General features: G+C 33.1%; 1 protein-coding gene and 2 pseudogenes across 1 annotated transcript; 2 read left to right on the forward strand and 1 right to left on the reverse strand.

The window, feature by feature from the left end:
- Positions 1 to 919: 919 nt before the first annotated feature.
- LOC124081290 (olfactory receptor 10AG1-like) lies at positions 920 to 1,870 on the forward strand (annotated as a pseudogene).
- Positions 1,871 to 11,540: 9,670 nt separating this feature from the next.
- Positions 11,541 to 12,485, forward strand: LOC124081291 (olfactory receptor 10AG1-like; annotated as a pseudogene).
- Positions 12,486 to 20,261: 7,776 nt separating this feature from the next.
- LOC124081289 (olfactory receptor 5W2-like) lies at positions 20,262 to 21,200 on the reverse strand. The gene has a single exon (XM_046427502.1). The coding sequence runs from the start codon at positions 21,192 to 21,194 to the stop codon at positions 20,262 to 20,264; it is 933 nt and encodes a 310-aa protein (XP_046283458.1). The 5' UTR covers positions 21,195 to 21,200.
- Positions 21,201 to 23,411: the final 2,211 nt, after the last annotated feature.

A 23,411-nucleotide genomic window follows, 5' to 3' on the forward strand; every position in this document is an offset into this window, starting at 1 on the left:
GTGAAATATCCACCTAAAAATGTAATCTGTATTTTAAAAAGTATGAATGAATGATCATGAATTTTTTTACAATAAGAAATAATGCTTTGGGAAATAAATATGTAACATGATTTAAACATTACACAATGTACACATGTATGAAAACATACATGGTACTCCATTGATATGTTTTAGAGGGGAGAGAAAGGAAGGGGAGGGGGTATGAGTGTAGGAAGTATAGTAGAATGAGTCAGACATCATTACCCTATGTTCATGTATTATTCCATTACTGGTGTAATTATATATCATGTACAACAGGGAGAAGGGGAAGTCATATGCCATTTATGTATGATGTGTCAAAATGCATATTACTGTCAAGTATTACTAATTAGAACAAATTTTAAAAAATGTTTTTAAAGTGAGGGCTGGGAGTGTAGCACAATTAACATAGGCTTGAGCCTAGCAGTACTAAAAAAATAAATAAAATTTATTTTTAATAGTGTGGGAGAAGATAATCTATGATACAGTCCTGTTGACAATGATTGAGAAAATTCATGGAGACATGCAAGAAGAGGATTTCTAAAAATGTAATTAATTTAACCTAATTAAATTTACTTAATTAAATCTAAGATACCAGGGCAGACCTATAGATTCATCTTTAATGTTGCCAATTGTACAGCTGCCTGTGCATAGTATGGATTATGCTGGGCTTTAACAGGAAACATCTGCAGTGATTATCAAGCAATCTCAGGGTAATGTGTGCTGTGATCATGCATAGTATCTAATGCAATAAAATGTGGAATGTGTAAGAAGTCATATTCTTACAGTGCAAACAATCACAGTGGTCTTGAGCATTGATGCGGATGACCAGATTCTTTTAGAGAGGAGGCACCTATTGCTGAAGGTCTATGAGAAGCACACGTTCCGTTTTTGCTTTCCACAGATGAAACACCAGGGAAAACCCCCAGAAGGAAACCTAACTGCATGGAAGGAATTTGTCCATTTGGGGTTTGCTGAGGTGCCCCAGCTCCAGTGGTTTCTGTTTGGACTGTTCTTTGTCATCTAGATGATCATCCTGCTGGGCAATGGAACTATTTTAGTAATAACAAAAGTAGAGCCTGCTCTCCATACCCCTATGTATTTTTTCCATGGCAATTTTTCCTTTTTGGAGATCTGCTATGTTTCAGTTACTCTCCCCAGAATGCTCGTGAATCTCGGGACCCAGAGAAGGACCATCTCTTTGGTTGCCTGTGCTACACAAATGTGCTTCATTCTTGTACTGGGGGCCACAGAATGTTTCCTTCTGGCAGTGATGGCCTATGACCGCTTTGTGGCCATTTGTAACCCTCTGCAGTATCCTCTGGTCATGAACCACAAGGTCTGTATCCTGCTGGTGGTTGCCTCCTGGATCAGTGGAATTCCTGTGCAGGTAGGGCTGACCTTCCAGATTTTCTCTCTATCATTTTGCGCTTCCAATGTAATCAACCACTTCTTCTGTGACATCCCCCCAATACTTAAGCTGGCCTGTGGGGAAACCTTCACAATTGAGCTGATGGTCTATGTGGCTGCTCTGTTGTTTGTCTCGGCCCCGTTTCTGTTAATACTCATCTCCTATATCATCATCCACAGTCATCTCCACAGTCCTTAAACTACCATCAGCCACAAGCAGAGCCAAAGCTTCTCCACCTGCTCATCTCATCTTACAGTGGTGGTGTTATTCTTTGGATCAGGCATTATTACATATTTAAGACCTGAGGCTAGTCATTCAGCAGAAGTTGACAAAGTGCTTTCTCTTTTCTATACTGCTGTGACTCCCATGTTCAACCCCATGATATACAGCCTAAGGAATAAGGATGTTATAATGGCATTGAGAAGATTATTAGGTAAATAGTTTACTTGATTCAATGTAAGTTATATTTTTAAGACTTATTTTTGTCTGTATCTGTAATAAAATCTTCAGTGGTGTCCATCTTTAGTTCTGTGTCTTAAGTATCTCTTCAATGGAAACTCTTTTTAAATTAAACATTATTTGTGATGTTGAGAGAAGCTATATAGGTGACATGTGTCATAAAATTCCAAATCATATTTCATTGATATTTTTTAATTTTTGTATGTGTGGGAAACATGTTTTCTAATGTACTACTGTTAGCTTTAATTATAATTGTACTAATAATATTACAGACTCCATCCTATCACTTTTTGAAAATCATGTCATTCACATCCATAGATTTGTGACAACTATATTTAAAACAGGTACAAAGTGGACATTAAATGAAAAATACACAAAGTGACAAACACACATACCCACATATGTTTTGACCAACAATGACCATTCAGTGAAACCACTTGTTCTAGAAAAAAAAATTAGTTTCATAAATGATGTTGGTGAATATTATGCCTGGCTTATGTACTTTTAAAAGTTAATATTCCTATGTAGTAATCATGATATGTTATAATAAATATTACTAAAATCACACAAATAATATGGAGAACTGGGAAAAGGAAGAATATTGTGAATAACTGACAAGTATTATTTTATTGAATATTGAAAATTTATTGTTTTTCAAGTTAAAATTTTCTTGGGGAGATAAAAGATACAGTAGAATTAAGGAAGAGGATATCATATTTTATAAAGCATGTATTTAATATAAAATCACAGATACTTCACACATACTTTTGCACAATAGTCACTGAAAATGATGAAATAAAACCTAATTAAAGTTAATGGTAGCTATCTCAGAATAAATTTTTGTCTTATATCTCTTTTATTTCACTGATATTTAGAGCTTTTGCCATTAATTGGTGTTATTTATGTAATAAATAAAAGTGAATGGTAAATTGTATACACTGAGGATAAGAAACATGTAAAAAGTTTCATGTGCTATTTTCTAATTCATATTCACATAAGTAAACTTATTATTATTACTATACACAAAGATAACATATTTCTGAGAAATTTGTCCTGTCAACAGATTTATGATTAAACAAGTATGTTGTAAGGTTTGCACCTGCTATTAAAGGAATTTGTCTTTAAGTAAGTAATACCTGTTCTTATCACACTTACATGGAGATAGGTATCACCAAGGGGAGACAAAATGTGGTACTACTTTCTGACTAGCAGAAGATATTCAGAATATGTGTTAATAAATCATATGATATGTCCAAGAAATCTACCCCAGCTGAGATCAAAGAAAGGCATGAATAAATCACCCATAATTTCACATAAAGCCTCTATCAGAAGCTACTAAAACCTAACATAAATGATTGGTAATAAAAGAATGATAAAATAAAGAAAAATATACTAAGAATTTTTCCAGGAAAATAATTTCAAGACAGAAATTGGACAAACCAGAGCTATTGCATTTAGAATTAGATGAGGTAGAAATTGAGGAGACTTTTTATTCTCAGTGTCCCTCCTGTGAAATACAGAAAAAAATATTGTTTGAAAGAAGTGAGTTTTGGAAGAAGCAAGCTCTTAGTAAGAACACAGTGCTTCTCTTTTTGTGATGGAATAGGTCCAATGTAATCAGCCTGCCATTAGAGAATTGGAGGGTCAGTGGAAGAAATGTTGTCATATCAAGAATTAGATATTCCTCAGTGACTCTAATCAGATTGAGGATAATGATTTGAAGTTCATGTGTCTGTGTCCATTCATATCCTTACCCTACGTCTGCATGATCTCTTGGCACAAGAGCCAGTGGACAATGCTAACAGTAACTGGGGACAGAGCCTGGGTGGTAACCACAGAAGGGATTTTTCTACCCATTTGAATATCCAAAACTTCCTCAATTGAGGTCAACCTTTGATAAACATTCACATGGTTCACAAATATCTTCACTTTTTTTATCATTAAGAAAAGTCTATTTATGTATCTTTTCTAAAGAACTCTTAATTATCATTTTTCAATTTTACTACTTAAAAATCCCTCACTGTTCTCTCAAACTATTACCTTAAGCCCACAGACGGGAACACAATTACACATCTGGTCATTTCTTCTTTCAAGCTAAATGAACAATCAGAAGTTCTGCTCAGAGTTCTTCTCCCTGGGAATACATCCTCTCACCAATCACCCTCAAAGATATTCCAGAAAGTGGCTAAACGGTTGCTGAGGTCAGCTTTAGCGTGATTTCTGAATGCCACACAGAACCAAGTAAACCAGACCCATAATTTCTTTTGCAAATCAGCTTTCATGAGTTCATTAATGTAGAATTGGAGAGTAAATAATGTAGCAAGAGAAACGACCCTAAGAATCTGGACCTTTTTCTCATGTAAATTACTTGTGTCATCTGGACCTGTTGAACTCCTACATACATCACTTCCATTTGATACTCAGGCCTTTTAAATAAAAATTCAACTTCCCTGCTAGTTAGGTGGACTATGCACATTATCCATTTAATCTTGAGGAAGAATAGCATTTTATGGATTTTAGGAATAATTTTCATCTACTTGCCATATTCATAGTTTTAAAGTCATTAGGAGTATTTTTATTAGTACTTCAATAATGTCTATGAGTTTTAATGTAAAATTTCCTTTTGATCCTCATATCTACTATTTATGATTTTTCTATTTTTATCGATCATTTATCATACACACATATGTTATTGAGCTTCATAAAAACAGTTTATTATTTTTTGTTTTGATTATCTTTCTAAGTTTCCACATTTATGTATATTAAAAATATATAGAATGGAGAACAATAGATTAGAGGAAGCCTAATACATAAAGGGGGAGGGGGGGGAATGAAGAGGCACTAGGAACTGCAATGGATGGGATTTAAATCCATACTACTATAAATATGTCAAAATAAAGTCAACTATTACATATGAATATAATACAGTAATAAGAGCATTAAAATTTATGACAAAAAACTGAAAGAAGAAAAATAGTGAAACCCTCTCATATTGACTTTTTGTGTATAGATTTATTAATTATCGATTTAATTACTCATTAGAAGTCTATGTAGATATTTTATTTCATATTAATGCACATAATTTGGGATATGATGTCATTTTAGAAGTTTATTTGTCTTAAGATAATTTTTTCCTATAAAATGTTTATATTATCTTTAATAGTGATTTTAATCTTTAAAAATCAGTTGTAATATATACAATATCACAATTTTAAATGATTATTTAAAATTATTTAAAGGGGAAACAAAAAAATTATGCAAACACTTTGCCTTATAATTACTGGTATAATTTGCTTCATAATGGCTCTCTTTTTTTTTATTTTTTTTAATTGTGATTTGATATATGGTATCACTTCCTTTCAACTCAAAGACTTTACTTAATATTTCTCATAGTGCAGGTCTCCTAGCAGCAAACTGTGATTTTTTTCAATGTTATTGACTATGATTCTGTATATAGGTCATATTTTCTTCTTTCATTGCATATCTCATAAAGTCTGGTGAAAACTGAACAACTGATCTAATATTCTTCAGCAACTTCAGATTCTAGTAGCATTTAGGAGGGGGTGTTGTTGCCTTTTGTTTATTCTCTTGCCTGAACTAATTTTGTGGAATTAGTTTACATTGTTGTTGTTGTTATTATTATTATTATAAAATCTGGGTGTTATTATTATTATCATTAGTAGTAGTAGTAGTAGTAGTAGTCATAGTAGTAGTGGTAGTAGTAGTAGTTATATTCCAATGTCTGAATTCCTAAGTATACCTCATTGGTCAGTATAGCTTGGAGACCAGCCAATGATATTTATTGTAGGTAGGAAGACATCCAACATTTGTTTGTTGATGAATTTATGGCTGGCTTGGAAACTTAGAAAATGTATTAAAATTTCATGAACTTTGCAAGTGTTTGATGCATTTTATTCTCTGCATTTACATGGTCACATTTACCAGAATCTCTCTTGGGATAACCTTGAGTGTGTGTGGCCTTACACTTGCATCCACTCATTCAGATCACTATAATAATTAGAATTTCAACTGTATCCATTTTCATTTTATCATTCTTCAGAAACTTGCCACAGTCCAGCTGCAGCAAAATAACCGGGGGGTGACGAACAACTTGTGTAGATTGATACAGCAGGAGTAGGAGCTGTTTATTGCAGGACAGGAGCAGTATTTATACATTCCACACAGCTTATCTAATTAGCATAAACTACATACATCAGTCAACCAATAAGGAATCTCCACACTTAATGGCTCGCTGGTGTTACTTCACAAACCACTCCCACTGGCATTTTGCCAGGCACCATCCAGACTTGTTTTTACAAACTCTAACATTTCTCTGGCAAAATGCCAGGAGCCATCCTGACTTGTTTACAGACTCTAACATAAACTTCTGTTAAATTGTTGGCTAATCTGTCCCAAAGTCTATGGACATCCCAGCATAGCTATAATCTTGACCCCATCCCCACAATGACTTGCTTCTGATGTTGACACCATTTATAATAATTCTGGAAATTTTGTTCCAATATGCTGCTTGAAGTCACAAGAACCTTCTCCTATAAAAATTAGACAGCCGCTAACCTATCTGGTAATTAGTGTCCTGGTAGATCTTCAGTTCCATGTAATTGAGAGTGGTAATGGGAACTGTCTTGTGCAAAATACAGTGAATTTTTACTACTTATTTAGTTTGGCATAATTTTCATAAACATTTCATTAGTGCAACATAGTTGTACATAGTTTTTTGAGGATGAAAAGACTTTTCACTAAAAAAATGGACTTCTATGCAGAAAACCCTAAAACTAAATTTCTTGTTTTAAGAAATTCTTGACTTATTATTTACTTAGCTATAGAATGTGTAAAATACATAGTTATTGGAAGAACATGTATGAAAAAAATATGTGTGACCATGTATGGCATTTATCAATAAATGTTAGCCAAACCACAAACCTGAAAGAAAAATCTTTATAAATCATACTTTACCAATATTAAATATTTTGTTCTGTGTTAACATTGTTAAGAAACTGCAAAATATAGGCTACATTCTCCTGAAAATATTGGCAAAGCACATATCTCTCAAAGGAAACATACATAAAATATATGAAGACCTCCCTAACTGAGAAAGACATGGCCTAATTAAACAATGTACAAGAGTCAAATTAAATTTAAAACAACAACAAAAAAATAATATTTCATGTATATTTTAATGCTAAAATTAAATTAATCCCAAATAATATCACTCAAAATAGGTAAGTACATAAGTAACCCTTAAATAATCATAGTTTTCAAAGTTTGGAAATTAGGAAGCCATAGTTCTAAAGTATATTTTCCATTTATATAATCATTATTTATTATATTTGTTGACATACATTCCAGGTTCCTGTGGCTGCATCTTATATTGTCTCCCTTGAACCTGTGAGTGTGTCTAAGTGTGCTTGTGTGGATGATTGGGCAACTTATAGAAACCTATCTTATTAATTTACACTCAATTTGAGGAGCTCCTTGAATCACAAATCAAGCAATAACTTCTTAAAATTCTAAATTTCGACAAGTGAAGGAAATTAATGATAAAATATGGAACCATAGTTGGTTACATGGCCATCTAGTTAGAAGTTATATTTTATAGCTCCCTGACTGGGTTTCTATAGTGCTGTCACTAAATTTTATATTGGGCATTATTTCTGGAAAGTCTGCGTGACTTTTCCAGTTTGTGCACCTGAAAAGGAAAAGTGAATATTAGTCTTTATTCCACTTCTCCTTCTTTCTGAATGGAGGATGATGAGATTGAACCCACCAATGTAGATTGATAGGTGGCAGAATCATGTTGAAGATAATGGGAACATCTGAAGAGACTTGAACCTCTTGAGAACTTTTAATGACACAAACTTTTTTCTATTTGATGTCCTGAATATTGATAGAATATATTCATTTGTATCACAACTGCTATGCAGTTATAAATTGTAGTTTTTTCAATGTTTGTATTTATTAACAAGCACAGAAAGGTAGAGAGACTGAGAATAGAAGGGGTCGTATAGCCAGGCATGTATTAGTATGTTATGTTAAACTCCTTGAATAAAATGAAAATGCTTTCCTCAATTAGTAAGTTACCTGGGAAAATACTTATCCCCAGGACAGACAATATTTTCTACCTCAGGAGCACTGCGTTTTTTTCTTCCTAAGAGTAGAATATATATAAGGCAAGGCTTACCCTCTGTTACAAATGAAGATAAATTCCTAAAATATAAAAAGGACACACTTCTTTATTATTTTGTGTATTTTACCAATCATTAAAGGGGTAAGAATTATGATTAACCTAATTCTGAAATAGATAAGCACAGAGAAGTTTGACAAATGCAGAATGTTTTTTATTGTCTACTTTTATCTTTAAGAACATGAGCAGTAAGAAATATTTAAAATTTAAAAGGAATCCTTTGTTTACTTTGGTTACTTTTTCAATTCCAAGATGTTCTTTCAGATTACATTTGTATTCTTATGACTTTTGCCATTTTTAGGTGAACTGAGAGCAAAATGAAAAATCGTTTTCAATAAAAAGAGGCAGCATTAAAATATTATCATCATCTTCTTATGTGCTAATATTTGCCAAATAATTACGTGATAAGCATGTATTTAACTATTTAAATCAAAAAAATCTAGACATCTTATCTGTTGCAAACCTAATTATATATACAGGTGAACAAAATATTGAATACAGAGTATTAAAATGGCATCCTAGTACTATAAAAAAGCTTCCTGTTTTTAAAGGTCAAATTCATGAAAAATGAGTCTAAAACTGCTAGAGAAATGTTAGCATGTTTATATCTATATCTATATCTATCTATCTATCTATCTATCTATCTATCTATATTTAGTGATTTCTGTTAGAAGGACATCTTTCTGACTTCTGTACCCTTGTATCTTTTATTTCTTAGTTTTAAAGTGGTTCCATTAACTTATTATAAATATAATACGTATGAGAGAAGCTCTGAATAATTGCACAATATTTACACAAAATGAAATAATTGTTTCATTGATAAAAGGGGATAACAGTTAAATAAACAAGAAGTATATGAAACAACAACAACAACAACAAAAAGGTAGCTATGTCTAACTGAATTACTAATCACTTTCTCACTTACCAGTATAAATAGAAATTTCTAAATATTTCCCAAAGTCTGAGAAATAAGCAAGAATATTGGGTGATTTGAATAAATTTGGTATGCCCAATTGTGTCTAGAATTTAAGAACAATTTGAATAATTGTAAGTAATTATATCATTTCTCTACTTTTAGGTATTGAGTCTTGAATCCAGGGGTTCTCAGCTACTGAGCTAAACACCCAGGGCTTTATTCCTTTCTATTTTGAGATAAGATGTTGCTAATTTTTCCACACTGATCTCAAAATATTCAACCTCTCGCCTCAGCCCTCTGAGTAGGAGGGATTATAATATTCATTCCTTTATATGTATTTAGACATAGAGAATTACATTAAATATTCATAAAATTGCTGGTTCACTTTACAAATGAAATTTAAGACTCTCACCTCTGAAAAAGAAAAGAAATGGAAAAGAAAGGTTTCATTTCAGTAGATATAGGTAGAGCACAAGTTGTGTTCACAGTTTTTTTTTGTTCCTCATTACACTTTGAAAGCTTGATTGTAATTTCCTTTATAAAGGTACCCTCCTACTTGATTAGAGGGAAATGATTACAAAAAGGAGATTACAATGGGCAAAAAGCATGAAAAATAAGTGAGCTGGTATAGGAAACAGATGGAAGAAGTTGGCAATTTCTAAAGGCTAGGGTTTGATAATCAAATATGGTCAAAATATATGATAGGCACAATAAATTTTTGATTCAATCAATGGCTTTTACAAGTGCCCATGTATTAAGTTCTCAGCTTAGTTAGATACAAGAATAAGTGTTTATAATTTTTTATGTTGGAACATAAAATAACCTATGGTAGAGTTTCATATCCTTACAATCACAGTAGAGTCACCTCTATCTTATAAGATAGTTTGTGTCATTGTAAAGTCTCAGTTACACCTTTAACATTGAAATATCAAATTCTCATTTAGAGTGATTTTATAGTTATTGAAGAAGTTTGAAATACCTTTAAGACTCCAATATTTGGTAGAATATTGTAGATGTAGCAAGAAATTCTTATGTAACTTTGCCATGTTCTGTTACAAAAATGCACAGGATGACCAAGTTCAGCATGGACTGTTGATCTTTCCCCATTTGCAACTGTTTTTGAAGCTGAAATCTTGACACCCATGCAAACTTAACAGTCATAGAATAAGATTAGAGGTATACAACCTTAATAATTTTTTGTATTTAAATTATTTATTACTTATATGGAAATTATTTAGCAAATAATGAGATGATAAACTTCTTCTGAAAGAGTGAATGAGATATAATAATTCCCACATACCCACCACAAGTACAAACACATTTATACACACACACACACACACACACACAAACACACACACACGGCATGCTTAGAAACTCAGAAATCCAGGAATCTGTACTTAAATCTTTGTCATTAATTCAATTATTTGACTCATTTGTAATTAATCCAAAAATACAGCCAATGAAAATTTTTGGAAAAAGATACCCTACCACATATAAAATAGTGTTTATAATATCAAATATGATATGTTTCATAGGTCTAGAAATAAAAGGAATTCATTCATAATGTAAACAAATAATAGCATACAAACACACTCATGCATGAACCCACACATAAAAGTAAGGGAAGAGACTGAATGGAGCAAATGAACTCAGTAGAATAGCAGTCATTCCTGAGGATATGAGTGATCTAGGAAAATGTCCAGGAGGAGAGATGTGCTAAATGTCTTATATATGCATATATCTGCATTCAGAATAAAGAGGTGCATAATGTAGCTATTACCTGTTTCCTAATGCACATGTAAATGAATTGTTTCTTGACTATTGAGCTTCCTTCTATAGGAAAATCATGTTAAGTGTCCCTCCTCCTTCTTGAGATCCTCAGTATCCTTCCGAATGTCAATTGTACTAGAAAATCTGAACAAAATCTGTGACTTCTGATTCATAAACTTATAGTTAAATGAATATACAATTTTAAAGATTAAATAGTATTGCATTGTAGTTCATAGACAGTTAATCATTATTTTTTAATGTATTTTATAGAATATAAAAGCTAAATTGATCTTGGGGAAATACAAAAACCAATTTCAAAGATTCAATTCACTCTTCCCTAAATTTATTAGAAATGTCTTAAAGAACATATTCTCATAAATTTAAGGTAATTTTGAGTTGATTATTGTACACAAAACAATGTTGGGAGAGCAGAAAAATATAAACTAGAAGAGTAGAATTTTTTCTCCACTTAGACCTAGACTCAGACTGTTCAAATGAGAATTAATGTGACATGCCTCATCACAGAAACAGAAAAAAATATGTAATAACCTTGGGCAGAAACAAAAATACAACTTTCATGTAGATATGCTTAGGAATATTCTTAAAAAATATTTATGACAATTTTAGACCAAATAGAAGACATAGGTCTTTATCTTAAAGGTAAGTGGGAAATTTGAAATCAGGCCATCTTCAGTGTACACATAAGAAAACAAAAGGAAAATGTAGTTAATTTTCTACTTCTGATTGACTCTTCCCCATAGATGAAGCATGAAGAGATAGTAGTAGAAAAGAATGTCTCCACAGTGGTACGGTTTGTCTTGCTGGGATTTTCTGAATTTCCAAACATCCAAGGTTTCCTATCTGGGGTGTTCTCCATCATTTACATAGTTATCCTCATTGGGAACTTCCTCATAATCATAATAACCAGGCTGGACCCTGCACTGCACAAACCCATGTAGTTTTTCCTGGGACATTTTTCTTCACTGGAAATCTGTTATGTTTCAGTCACTCTCCCGAGGATTCTGGTCAGCCTTTGGACTCAGGATAGGAGCATCTCTCTACTGAGCTGTGCCACACAAATGTATTTTTTCCTTATGTTTGGAGCAACAGAATGTTTCCTCCTGGCTGTGATGTCTTACGACCGTTACGTGGCCATCTGTAACCCTCTGCACTATCCTCTAGTCATGAACCCAAAGAAGTGCCATCAACTTGCAGTTGGCTCCTGGTTTGGGGGAATGCCAGTCCAGATAGGGCAAACATGGCAGATATTCTCTCTGCATTTCTGTCATTCTAACAAAATCAACCACTTCTTCTGTAACATACCCCCCATTCTCAAGCTAGCCTGTGGGGAAACTTTTGTGCATGAGGTGTCTGTCTACATAGTAGCTGTGTTATTTGCTGTAGTCCCTTTTATGTTAATACTTGCCTCTTATAGCAAAATTGGACTCACAATTCTGAGGTTGCCAACAGCCCAAGGACGGGCTAAGGAATTCTCCCCTTGCTCCTCCCACCTGCTGGTTGTGATTTTATTTTTTGGATCAGCTTCCATTACCTACCTTAGGCCCAAATCCAACCATTCTGCAGGAACTGACAAAGTGCTCTCTCTTTCATACACCATAGTGACTCCTATGTTTAATCCCATGATATACAGCCTTAGGAATAGGGATGTGATTGCTGCTCTGAAAAGATTCATGCTTAAAACATAGTATCACATATTTGTGTATGAATGTTTGCATTGCTGGTCCCACGGTTATCAGAGAAATATTTCAGATCTTGCATTTCCCCTTGAGATGCTTCCATCTTAATATCTATTTGTTTTACTTCAGAACACTAGCCTGAAATTTACTCAGCTTGGATGTATCTTAAGCAAATCAATTTATTTTCATTAATACATATCTAAGGGAAAGTATGTTCTCATCAATAAAATTGCAATGTACATTATATATCCCTTGAATAATGTACAGAATCCAATACTATGACTTGCAACAGAAATAAACTTGCACATCATTTACCTAAATAATTTGTATGTATTTACAGCTATAGTTGTTAGTTTTCTCCTTTGATACTTAATACATAGACTTGCCAATTTTAGTTGAATATCATATGTTTATTGAGTGAATGATTAAATGAGTGAAAATATAAGTGCATACTGCTGTTCCCTACCTCAAACTCTTGGCAAACTCTAGAGATTTTGTAGCATTGCTAAATACTGTTAGCATATTTAACTCACTGTCTGTCAGCATAGAATTACTCCAGAGACAATATCAAAAGGGAGGCTTATGCACATTTAATTTCTTCCTTAAAACTTATGCAAGTACTTAAAATTCAACTCTCTTTCCTGGTAAGTTATTTACTCTACTAAACACATAAAGCTATTGATTACTATGAACTCTTTAGAATTTAGTCCTAGGTAAGCTATGACTGCCTGGAATGCAATATCATATGATACATTAGTTAATGATTTTAACATTTAAAGATATGATCAAATAAAGCATTTAAAGTAGTAATCATTCCATTTCAATGAGACATTGTGATAGACTAATGGTCCCCCAGATATCACCTGGTCCTAATTCATGGAACTTGTGAATTCAATAATTATATAATAAATAAAACTTTGCACAGGTACACCAGGTATCAGGTATGAGACTAGAAGATTATGTGTAGGGATTCTGATCGTTGAAATATAGAGGGAAGCATTCCTTTGGTGAGCAAACTCCTGTGGAATTACAGGCACCCTGTTTTCCATGCGTAGGATGCTCTGCAATTTCTCTTAGAACCAGTAAGATGACTAATATATGTGCATTGTCGAGCTGCTGTTGCAATGCCCTGCATGAAGAGGCTCTGCGGGGCTTGTCATTGATCTCAGGCATACAGCTCCTGGGAAAAAGGAACTTGCTTGCCAGATAACTGCAATGTTTCACCAAGCCTGCTGCTCCTGGACCTGCCCACAGTAACTTCTTATGTTCAGAGTCACTTGAGGCAATGGACTTTCTTGAGAGCTGCACAAACTACTAACTTTGCATTTTGTAACTATAGAATGTAACTGTAGAATAAGTAACCTTACTGAAACAATAAACAATAATGTAGTTATGGTACCAATGACCTAATGTAACCTATTGGTTTAAATAAAGGTGGCCACTTAGAAAAACAGCCATCTTTCCTGCCTCTGCATCTTGTCTCTGTGTCTCCTTTTTTATTTTCCTTATAATTATCCAGGTAACACAATTGATGACATGAGCCCTAAAATATAGAAAGAAGAAAGCAGTGTATTTCAGAGATGCAATGATGAAACAGGAAGGAAAATACAGGGATAAGAAGAACCCAATTTGTCTTTGCTGCCTTTCCAGGAGTGGGATCACATGCCCAAGTGGTGACTTTGAGAAGCCACCGGTGGCATTTAACTGACATTCATTGAGAAATCAGAAACCATAGTTTATGTCCTCAAAGAACAGAATTCTTTAATAATACCATTGAGCATGAATGGATTCCCCAGGATAGCCTCCTAGCTTTTTGAAAACCATGCATCTCTGATGATACCTTTATTTAAAAATAAATAAAGCCACCTCAAAGAATTATAGAATAGATTAATTCCAACTCAGAGCTATAAAGTGATCAATAGAGTGAATAAACAACCTACAGAATGACAAAGAGTATTACCAAACCATAAAGGATTAATATCCAAAGCATACAGAGAACTCAAAAGCTCTATGAATGAAAACCAAGAATATAATTTAAAAATTGGTAAAACATGAGCACACATTTCTGAAGGCATAAAAATGGACAGTTAGGTGAGATAAGTACTCAAGGTTGTTAGTTGCCAGAGAAAAACAAATTAAAGGCACAACGTGATATCTCTTCACTTTTGTGGAATGATGTCACCAAAAGGTGAAAGAAAAAAAAAAGCATTGGTCAAGATGTGGAGAAAATTAAACTTTGAACACTTTTATATAAATATAAAAAGAATATAAATTAATTCAGTCATCATGTAAAAGAACATGGTGGCTCCCCAGATGATTAAAATTAGAACTACCATAGCATGCAGCAATCACCTACTAGATATGTGTCCAAAGGAAATTAATCAATATGTTGATGTACCTGTACCGCCATGCACACTTCAGCAAGCTTTACAATAGTGAGGGCATGGGATAAGCCTAACTGTACCTCAACAACTGAATAGATACATTGAACCTGGCATATCCTGTCATTTGTGCCAATGTGAAAGAACTTGGAGGACATTAGAGTAGGTGACATGCCAGGCAAAGAAGGAAAAACACATCATGATAGCACTCATAAGTGCAATTTAAAAATGTGAACTGAGAACCAGAGATTTGAATGGAGGTGGTGACGTAGGTGCTTGGGGAGCAGAGATTGCAGAGATGATGATCAGAGCAGGCAAAATGACTTAGAGGAGGTCTAAGTTGAAGAGATCTGCTGTGCTTCATGTTGAGTGTAGTCACCAAAAATGACATAGGTTTTTGAATACATTTTGTTTTTAGTTAATTTTAAATGGCATATAAAACCACAAAAGTTTACTTATTAATGTAGTACCTATAATGTTTTTATATATACATGAATTATGTACTTTTTTACATCATGATAAATGTATCTGTTTCTAAAAGATTTTATCCTTTCTTTCCAGGAATAATTCCAAAGTCTCTTTTTTTTTTAGGTTTTGAAATGTGGAGTACAAGATTGTTATATCTCTATTCACCATGATGTGCGATAGCACAAGGAAACCCTTTTTCACATGTAAGTGTAACTGAGTACCCATTGATAAAACTTTCCCTTTCTCTCACAACCCTATACTCTCCCCACTACTCCTAACCAGCAATGTAGTCTAAATATTTGTGAGAACAACTTTTTAAGGACAGAACATGTGAGTGAGATCATCTGGTATTTGCTCAGCTCTTGGCTTATCTCACTTAACATAATGATCTCCTAATATATTCACTTTGTCACAAATGGCTGACTAGTAGTCCATTATACATATGCAAAATAATGTGGTTACTCAAATTATTGTCGGTTGATGGACATTTAGGTGGTTTGTATTTGTTGTGAATAGGACTATAATGAACACATGAATTCACATACCCTTTAATACTATCATTTCATATCCTCTGATTATATACTCAAAAAAGGGACTGTTAGATCCCATGATAGCTCTATTTTTAATTTTTTAAGGAAGACTCATACACATTTTCATAATGTCTGCATTAATTTCCAATTTCACCAATACTGTGCAAATGTTCCATTGCTTCCATATCCTCACCAACAATTATTTATTTTGTCTTGTTGCTCACCATCATATCTACTGAGGTGAGGTGATGTTTTACTTTGCATTTCTTACATGATTAGTGAGGTTGAGTATTTTGTCACATACTGTTGAGCATTCATCTTATTTTCAGAAACATCTATTTAGGTCTATTGTTCATTTTTATGGGGATATTTGTAAGTTTTGCTATTGAGTTTTTGTTTTTTCTCATAAATTCGGTTTACCCAGAACTTGTTCAATAAAGGAAAATCATTATCATCTTGTAATCTCTGCCAATTCATCATGAATTGGCAATCAATTTTCTATTTTTTATCTGTCTTGTAGTCATATAGTCTTTACACCATTTTATGTATTTATTCTTTTGGTTCTTCCACTTTACATACATTATTTTGGTGATATATCCTGATATGGTTATTATGCAGGTAATTCATTCACTCTCATATCTGTGTAACATTCCACTCTAAAACATATCATAATATTATTTATTAAATTGAAAGCTAAGGTCAGCACAATATGGCACATTCATTTTTTGAAACATAAAAATGAAGTTTTTAATATATTTCTCTTTATATGACAGAAGGGTAAACCTGAGTGGCTTTGACTTAGAATTCAGGATTGCAAACTCTAACATACATGCTACCTGACATTTTAAAGAAAAGCTTGTTGTCTTGACATAATATATTTTTTTTTAAATTGAGTTGTTTCCAATTGTATGCTATTACAAATAAAGCAACAATGAAAACATTTGCATGTATTGGAGTATTTCTGAGTGTAATTCTGTGGAGTATGAAACTAAAAAAAGAAACTAACTAATGAGGCATTTGTATATATAGCTACAGTAGAAATGGTCATGCATGTTATGAAATGTCAATTCCCACTCCACTGTCAAGAGATTGTTGCACATTTTTAGCAATTTTTTATATTTTGAATGTTTTCACTTTGGCTTTTGTAAATTAGTCATAGTCTTGCACAATTTTTTATGCACTTGGGCACAAAATAAGTTCTGCATCCACTATGATATCATGTCTCTGCAATTTCAATTTTGAATAAGAGACCAGTCAAAAGACCTGTGTTGACCGGTTTAGGGCCTTATGATATTCATGCTACCACTACCTACTTGACACCTTTGTTCTTTTGAGTCTTAGTTCAAGTCAAAAGAATGAGAGACATTGTTGTGATTTGGAAACGAGGTGTCCCTCCTAGCTCATGTGAGAGACCAGGCAAGAATTTTCAGACATGAAAGGACTAGATTATGAGAGGTATAAGCTAATTGGTGTGTTAAATCACTGATATAGATTGACTAGGTACTTCCAATAGTCAAGTAGGGTGTGGCTGGTGGAAGGAGGTTATTGGGGGCAAGCCTAGGCAGATTATATTTTGTCCCCAGTCTATAGACCTCTTTCATTGCTTCCTGGCTGTGATGTTCAGTACTGCTTTCTTCTGACTCTCCATTCCACAGTGATGTTCAACCTCACCATAGTCCCAGATTTATGGTGTTGGCTGATGATAAACTAAATATATGAAAACAGGAGCCACAATAAACATTTCCTCCTTCAAGCTGTTCTTGTTGGTCTTTTGGTCACAGCAACACAAAGCTGATTAAAACAGATTTAAAGCAAACTTTGTACAAATAAGAAGTCACTCATCTCTTTCAATTCATTTCAGTAATGGTGATGGGTTCTCGTGAGAATAGAACAATAATTCATAGAGATAGAATATTGTATCTGGAAAGGACATTGCAAATAATCTAGATTAAATCCCTATTTCATGTATAAATTGATTGAATTATATTGTGTTGTACATATACAAGATATCCCATTTCTTTCTCATTTGTATATTTAGGAATTTCAGCAGCAAAGATGAAGAATAAAGTCAAGATGTGAAAACATAACTATGATAGTAATTTTCTCTCCACAATCACTGGTACTACTCTATTTAGGAAATAAGACTTGCTGCCAGTAATTGGTTTATATGAAATGAAAATCGTATTTGAACAGATGTAGAAGAGAAGAAAATAAGGCATGAACTAGACAGTATCAAAGGGATCATAGCATTTGATGATGTGCACTGTATAATTTTGAGATAGAAGAGTCATGACCATATGCCAAAGTTTCTACTTGTCACAAATTCCCCCAAACTAATTATATATAATTGATACTCCACTTTGTAAATTAAAAAAGTCATAATTAATCAAATCAGTTCACTCTTTTGGAATACACTTGTACAGGATTTTAATTTTCCTTCTCTTTAGTTCTTACTCACTGACTCTAATAATAAGGGAATTTGTGAAGCCCCAAGCAGTCTGTAGATGCTATAAGAAATCTGAACATGTGAGAAAGAGATGAGTTAATGTGGAGGAATATCTGCATTTTATAAATTATTGGCAATCCACTGTCAATCAGTTTTGCTAATGTTTTAGTATAATTCAGACAATGTTCTTTGGCCATGTTTCTGTTAACCTCAGTGTGTTTGAGGGACTATAATAAATACCACAAATACCTTAGCTTATGTTTTAATCAGCTAATGCAGCCCTGTGACCAAATGTCCTGACAAGAACAATTTGGAAGAGTAAAAGTATATTTTGGCTCACTATTTCAGAGTTTCATTCCATGATCAGAGAATTTCAACTCTCTGGGCCTCAGGTAAAGCTGAACATCATAGTGGAAGGGTGTGGCAGAGGAAAGTAGCTTTGTACATGGCAACCAACAAGCAGAGAGAGAGAGAGGTCCACTCACTAACTATAAAACATAAACCTCATGGGCATGCCCCCAGTGACTTCCTTTCTTCAGCCAAACCAAGTTAATCCATACTAATGGATTAATCCATGAATTTAGACAATAGCTCTTAGAATATAATAATTTTACCTCTGAAATTTCTCATATTTTCTCAAACATGAGATTTTGGAGGACACCACATACCCAAATCATAACATTTTACCCCTGACCCAAAACCTCATGACCGACACATAATGCAAAATGCATTTCATCAATTGCCAGGAGTCCCAAAGTCTTAAGTGTTGCAGCATTGCCCCAAAGTACAACTCCAAAATCTCATGAGACTTAAGGTAAGCTCTTAGTTATGAGAGTGAAAATCAAAAGCAAATTGCATATATCTAATATACAATGGAACCAAATAAATATTTCCTTTCCAGAAAGGAGAAATAGGGGTATAGAAAGAAAAAAAAATGGGACCAAATCAAGACCAACATCCAGCTGGGAAAACATCTATTATGTACTCACAACTACTTTGCTATTTGGCATTTTTATTTTAATATTTGTTTGTTTATCTATTTGCATGTTTATACAGACATGAAGAAGTGTTTGGGATAACTTGGATGGAATGCTCAATCCTTAGGCCCAATATCTCATATTGGAAATATTAATTTAAGAAACATGGTCACATTATACAATGCTTTGAAGAAGTGAATGTTTGTAGAGGACAGATGATCACTTGACTGGGGCTGACAGTGTGGAATAAGAAAATGAAATCTTGAAAGAAATGATGGAGATGAATTTGATAATTTCATTACAAGATATTCTTTACCAAGGTCATTTTAATTCGTTTTTATAGCTTTATCAAGTTGGACTTTTTTTGCTTTTTAAATGTTATGATTGTCCGTCTGAAGACTTCTCTAGTTGTTCAACTCTCTGCCTAGATTTATTTTCTCTGAGTTATTTTCAACATGAAACTGACCTTTGCCATCCAAGGGAGACTTTCTTCTGCACACCGCATTTAGATATTTTGCTTTCATCATCTCTTTTTATTCCAGGGTTGTTTTGAGGCCAATTGTCACTTATTTAATTCATGTTAATAAATTAATGTATTAATTAATTAATTTAACTAGAATTTAATATTCACTAATATATAAATTCACAATAAAACATAAGGCACAAAAATATGTAAAAGGCAGTTAATATGCATTTACTAAATTATAATATAATTGAAATAATGCATGAATAAAAGAACAAGCAAATAAAACTTTGAGAAAATTAATATGTGAGGATAATCTTTTCAGAGATAAATATAATATGTTAATTCAAAATGAATAATCAAGCATAACATGTTTGTACACCTGCAACATTTTCTTATAATTAGACTTTAGCACAAAACTTATTCAATAAACCATGTGAAAAAATTATTCTGTGTATCATGCAATATATTAAAAAGTTTTCACATTAAATATGCACATATGGACAGATATTACGATTACTTAAATCCACCTTTTCTTTTTCACTCTTTGCAGGGCCTCTTTCACATCCTTGTTGCGTAGGCTATAAATCAAAGGGTTCAACATGGGAATGATGAGGGTGTAGAACAGTGAGGCCATTTTGTCTTGATCTAGAGAGTAGGAAGAACTTGGCCGGAAATACATGAAGAGTATAGTGCCCTGGAAAACTGCAATGGTAGTCAAGTGGGAAGCACAGGTGGAGAAAGCTTTGAGCCTCCCATTAGCAGAGCGGATCTTTAAGACTGATGAGATGATGTAGCCATAAGAGACCAGGACTCCAGAAATGGTACTTAGTTCAATGAAACCAAAAATAGTGAATATTGATAACTCGTTGATCTGTGTGTCAGAGCAAGACAGTAACAGGAGAGGAGGGACATCACAGAAGAAATGATTAATCTCATTAGACTCACAGAAACATAAGCGGAATGTTAATGTCGTGTGTATCAAAGCATCTCCCAGCCCCACAAGGTAAACTCCAGCCATGAGCAAGTAGCAAACCCTACTGGACATGTTGACTGTGTACAGCAAGGGGTTGCTGATGGCCTTGTACCTATCAAAGGCCATCACTGCCAGCAGCAGACACTCGGAATCAGCAAAGATACATAAGATCAAGAACTGCAGAACACAGCCAATGAAGGAAATTGATTTGTTCTTGGCAAATATGTCCACCAGCATCTTAGGTCCAATTGTTGTGGAATAGCAGAGGTCACAGAAAGAGAGGTGGCTGAGGAAAAAGTACATTGGTGTGTGAAGCTGGGGATCCATTCTAACTAAGAAGATCATTCCAAGATTTGCCAGAAGATTAATGAGATAAATAAATAGAAACACAGCAAATAGAGTGCTTTTCATCTCAGGGTTAATAGTAATTCCCATGAAAATAAATCCAGTCTGTGAGGAAAAATTTCCTCTGTCCATTCTTCTTTGCCTAAACTTTTGAGAAAATCATTAAAAAAAAAAGATTCATGTTTCATTCTTTACATACAGACTGTACCTATATAGTAGAACACCGTTTGTTTCTGATATTTTTCTTTTTAGTCTCAGAAAAACACCCATTTATTTGTCACTTTTAAAAAAACAATTGCATCTGCTTGACAATATTCATAATAAATATGAGACAGCAGGTGAAAATTTTTGATTCAAATTTGAATGTCATTCAAGAAACGTATGACTTTCTACAACTTCATTACTTTCTCTGGATTTTACCTTCTTATATTAAGTGTATATTTTTACTCTACTGAAACCTGTATTCATTTTCCAAATAAATGGAAGAAACACTAGATAAACTATTGCAGTTGGAGAATTGACAACATTCACATTAGACTAAAAGGGTAATTTCAATGACATCAGTTTTAAAAAATCATTTTCGATTTAAAAGATCATTGTAGTAATTCTAGGAATATTAAGTGTATCACTGACTACTGAAACTGAAAAATGTTATTATACTGTTATTACATGTGGCTTTTAGTATTTGTGAAATATAAAATAAATATTCATTTATTTCTGTATTTTTTATAAATGTTGTATCATTTTACCACATGATTGTTTCCTCTTTTTAGAGATAATATGGAATTAAAGGATAACCTACTGACAATGCAAAGAAAAATGCTAAAAAGACAGTAAAACCACCTTAATTTAATACATATATTTACATTTCAACTAGATCTTAAGTGGGCACATATATTTAAAAAAAAGAAAGAAAAAGAATAAGGATTTTTGACTACGCATGTTTTACTTAAGCATAAGTGAATTTATGTACTTGTAAAGTAATTGCAAGTGTGTATGATTCCTAACTGGAATATGAGAAATAGTGAGGGATAGATATAAATGGGATTTTTGTTTTTATGCTTTGGGACTAAGTAAAAATATTATATGACTCATACAGAGTTGAAATTACATATATGATTATTTGTAATGCAGTACTTCAAATATCTATTAAATAAACAACAAAACAGAAAAATAACAACAAAACCACTTAAATTGATGTAAATACCTATATGGTATAAAGCAAGTAAATATTTGTTTATAATATATATTAAAATAAAATTAGTAAATAGGAAATTTAATGGATAGGAGATTTACTCATGTCTTCCAGTTTTGAGAAGAAATCATCATTTTTGATCATTAAGCCAGAATTTATGGAACACAGTAACCTGGCATAAAATGATTCATTTACAGATGTCTTTTTTTTTAATGTCATTTCTTTAAACCTCAAGTCTTTGAGTTTGGAAACTCAGGAACTTAATCTGACATGAACTTACCTGACATTCTTTGATAACTGAACCTTAAGCAGGTAGCATGGAATTATACCAGGTAAATTTTGGGACTTAACTCTCTGAGGCTATTCCCTCAGGCTTTGTTGTTATGCAAACTTATGACTTAATTATATTTATGACTCTTTATTTTCCCCTCTGAATACATCCACATCTTTATGAAAGATTGAGTTTTTATTATTGACTATCATCAGCAAACTGATCTATGACAGAATGAAAGCTGCAAGTAAATTTTATGGTGCAAAATACATAAAATACATACATACCTTTTACTATAAAATATGATCTATGTCATCCTTGTCTAATTAAAGCAGAATTTGAGGGAATTCACCCCCCCCCAAGTTAGTCATTTCAAACCCCTTTCTTTTGTTCATTTTTCTGCTTTTTAAAATAGTGTCCATAGTCTTAATGAATAAGTAATGACTAAGTAAATTTACTAATATTTAATGAAAGTATTAATTCCTTTCCGTGATAATTATAATGAGATATCATTAATATTTTATAAATCGTACACTTATAATATAAAAATTTCCTTGGATGTAGTATATTCACAAGGTTATGTAGCCTTTAACACTCTCTGCTTCCAGAACATTTTTTTAACACCTCAGTAAAAAACACATCTATTGGGGGTCACTTGCCTTCTCTACTACCCCTGGTCCTTAGAAACTTTACTTTCTGGTTCTATGTGTTCACTTATCCTAAGCATAAACAGTCATCTAATATATGCTCTTTTTTGTCAGTCTTCCCTCATTTAGCATATCTTTGTCAGAATATATCAATGTTGCAGCTTGTTTCTGAATCTCGTTCCTTTTTATGACTGCATAGCATTTCATTTTATGAATAAGAGACCCTTTGATTATCT

Source organism: Marmota monax, unplaced genomic scaffold, assembly GCF_021218885.2.
Source record: "Marmota monax isolate L192 unplaced genomic scaffold, Marmota_monax_Labrador192_F-V1.1 WCK01_AAM20220418_F8-fsc01648, whole genome shotgun sequence".
Taxonomy (NCBI): domain Eukaryota; kingdom Metazoa; phylum Chordata; class Mammalia; order Rodentia; family Sciuridae; genus Marmota; species Marmota monax.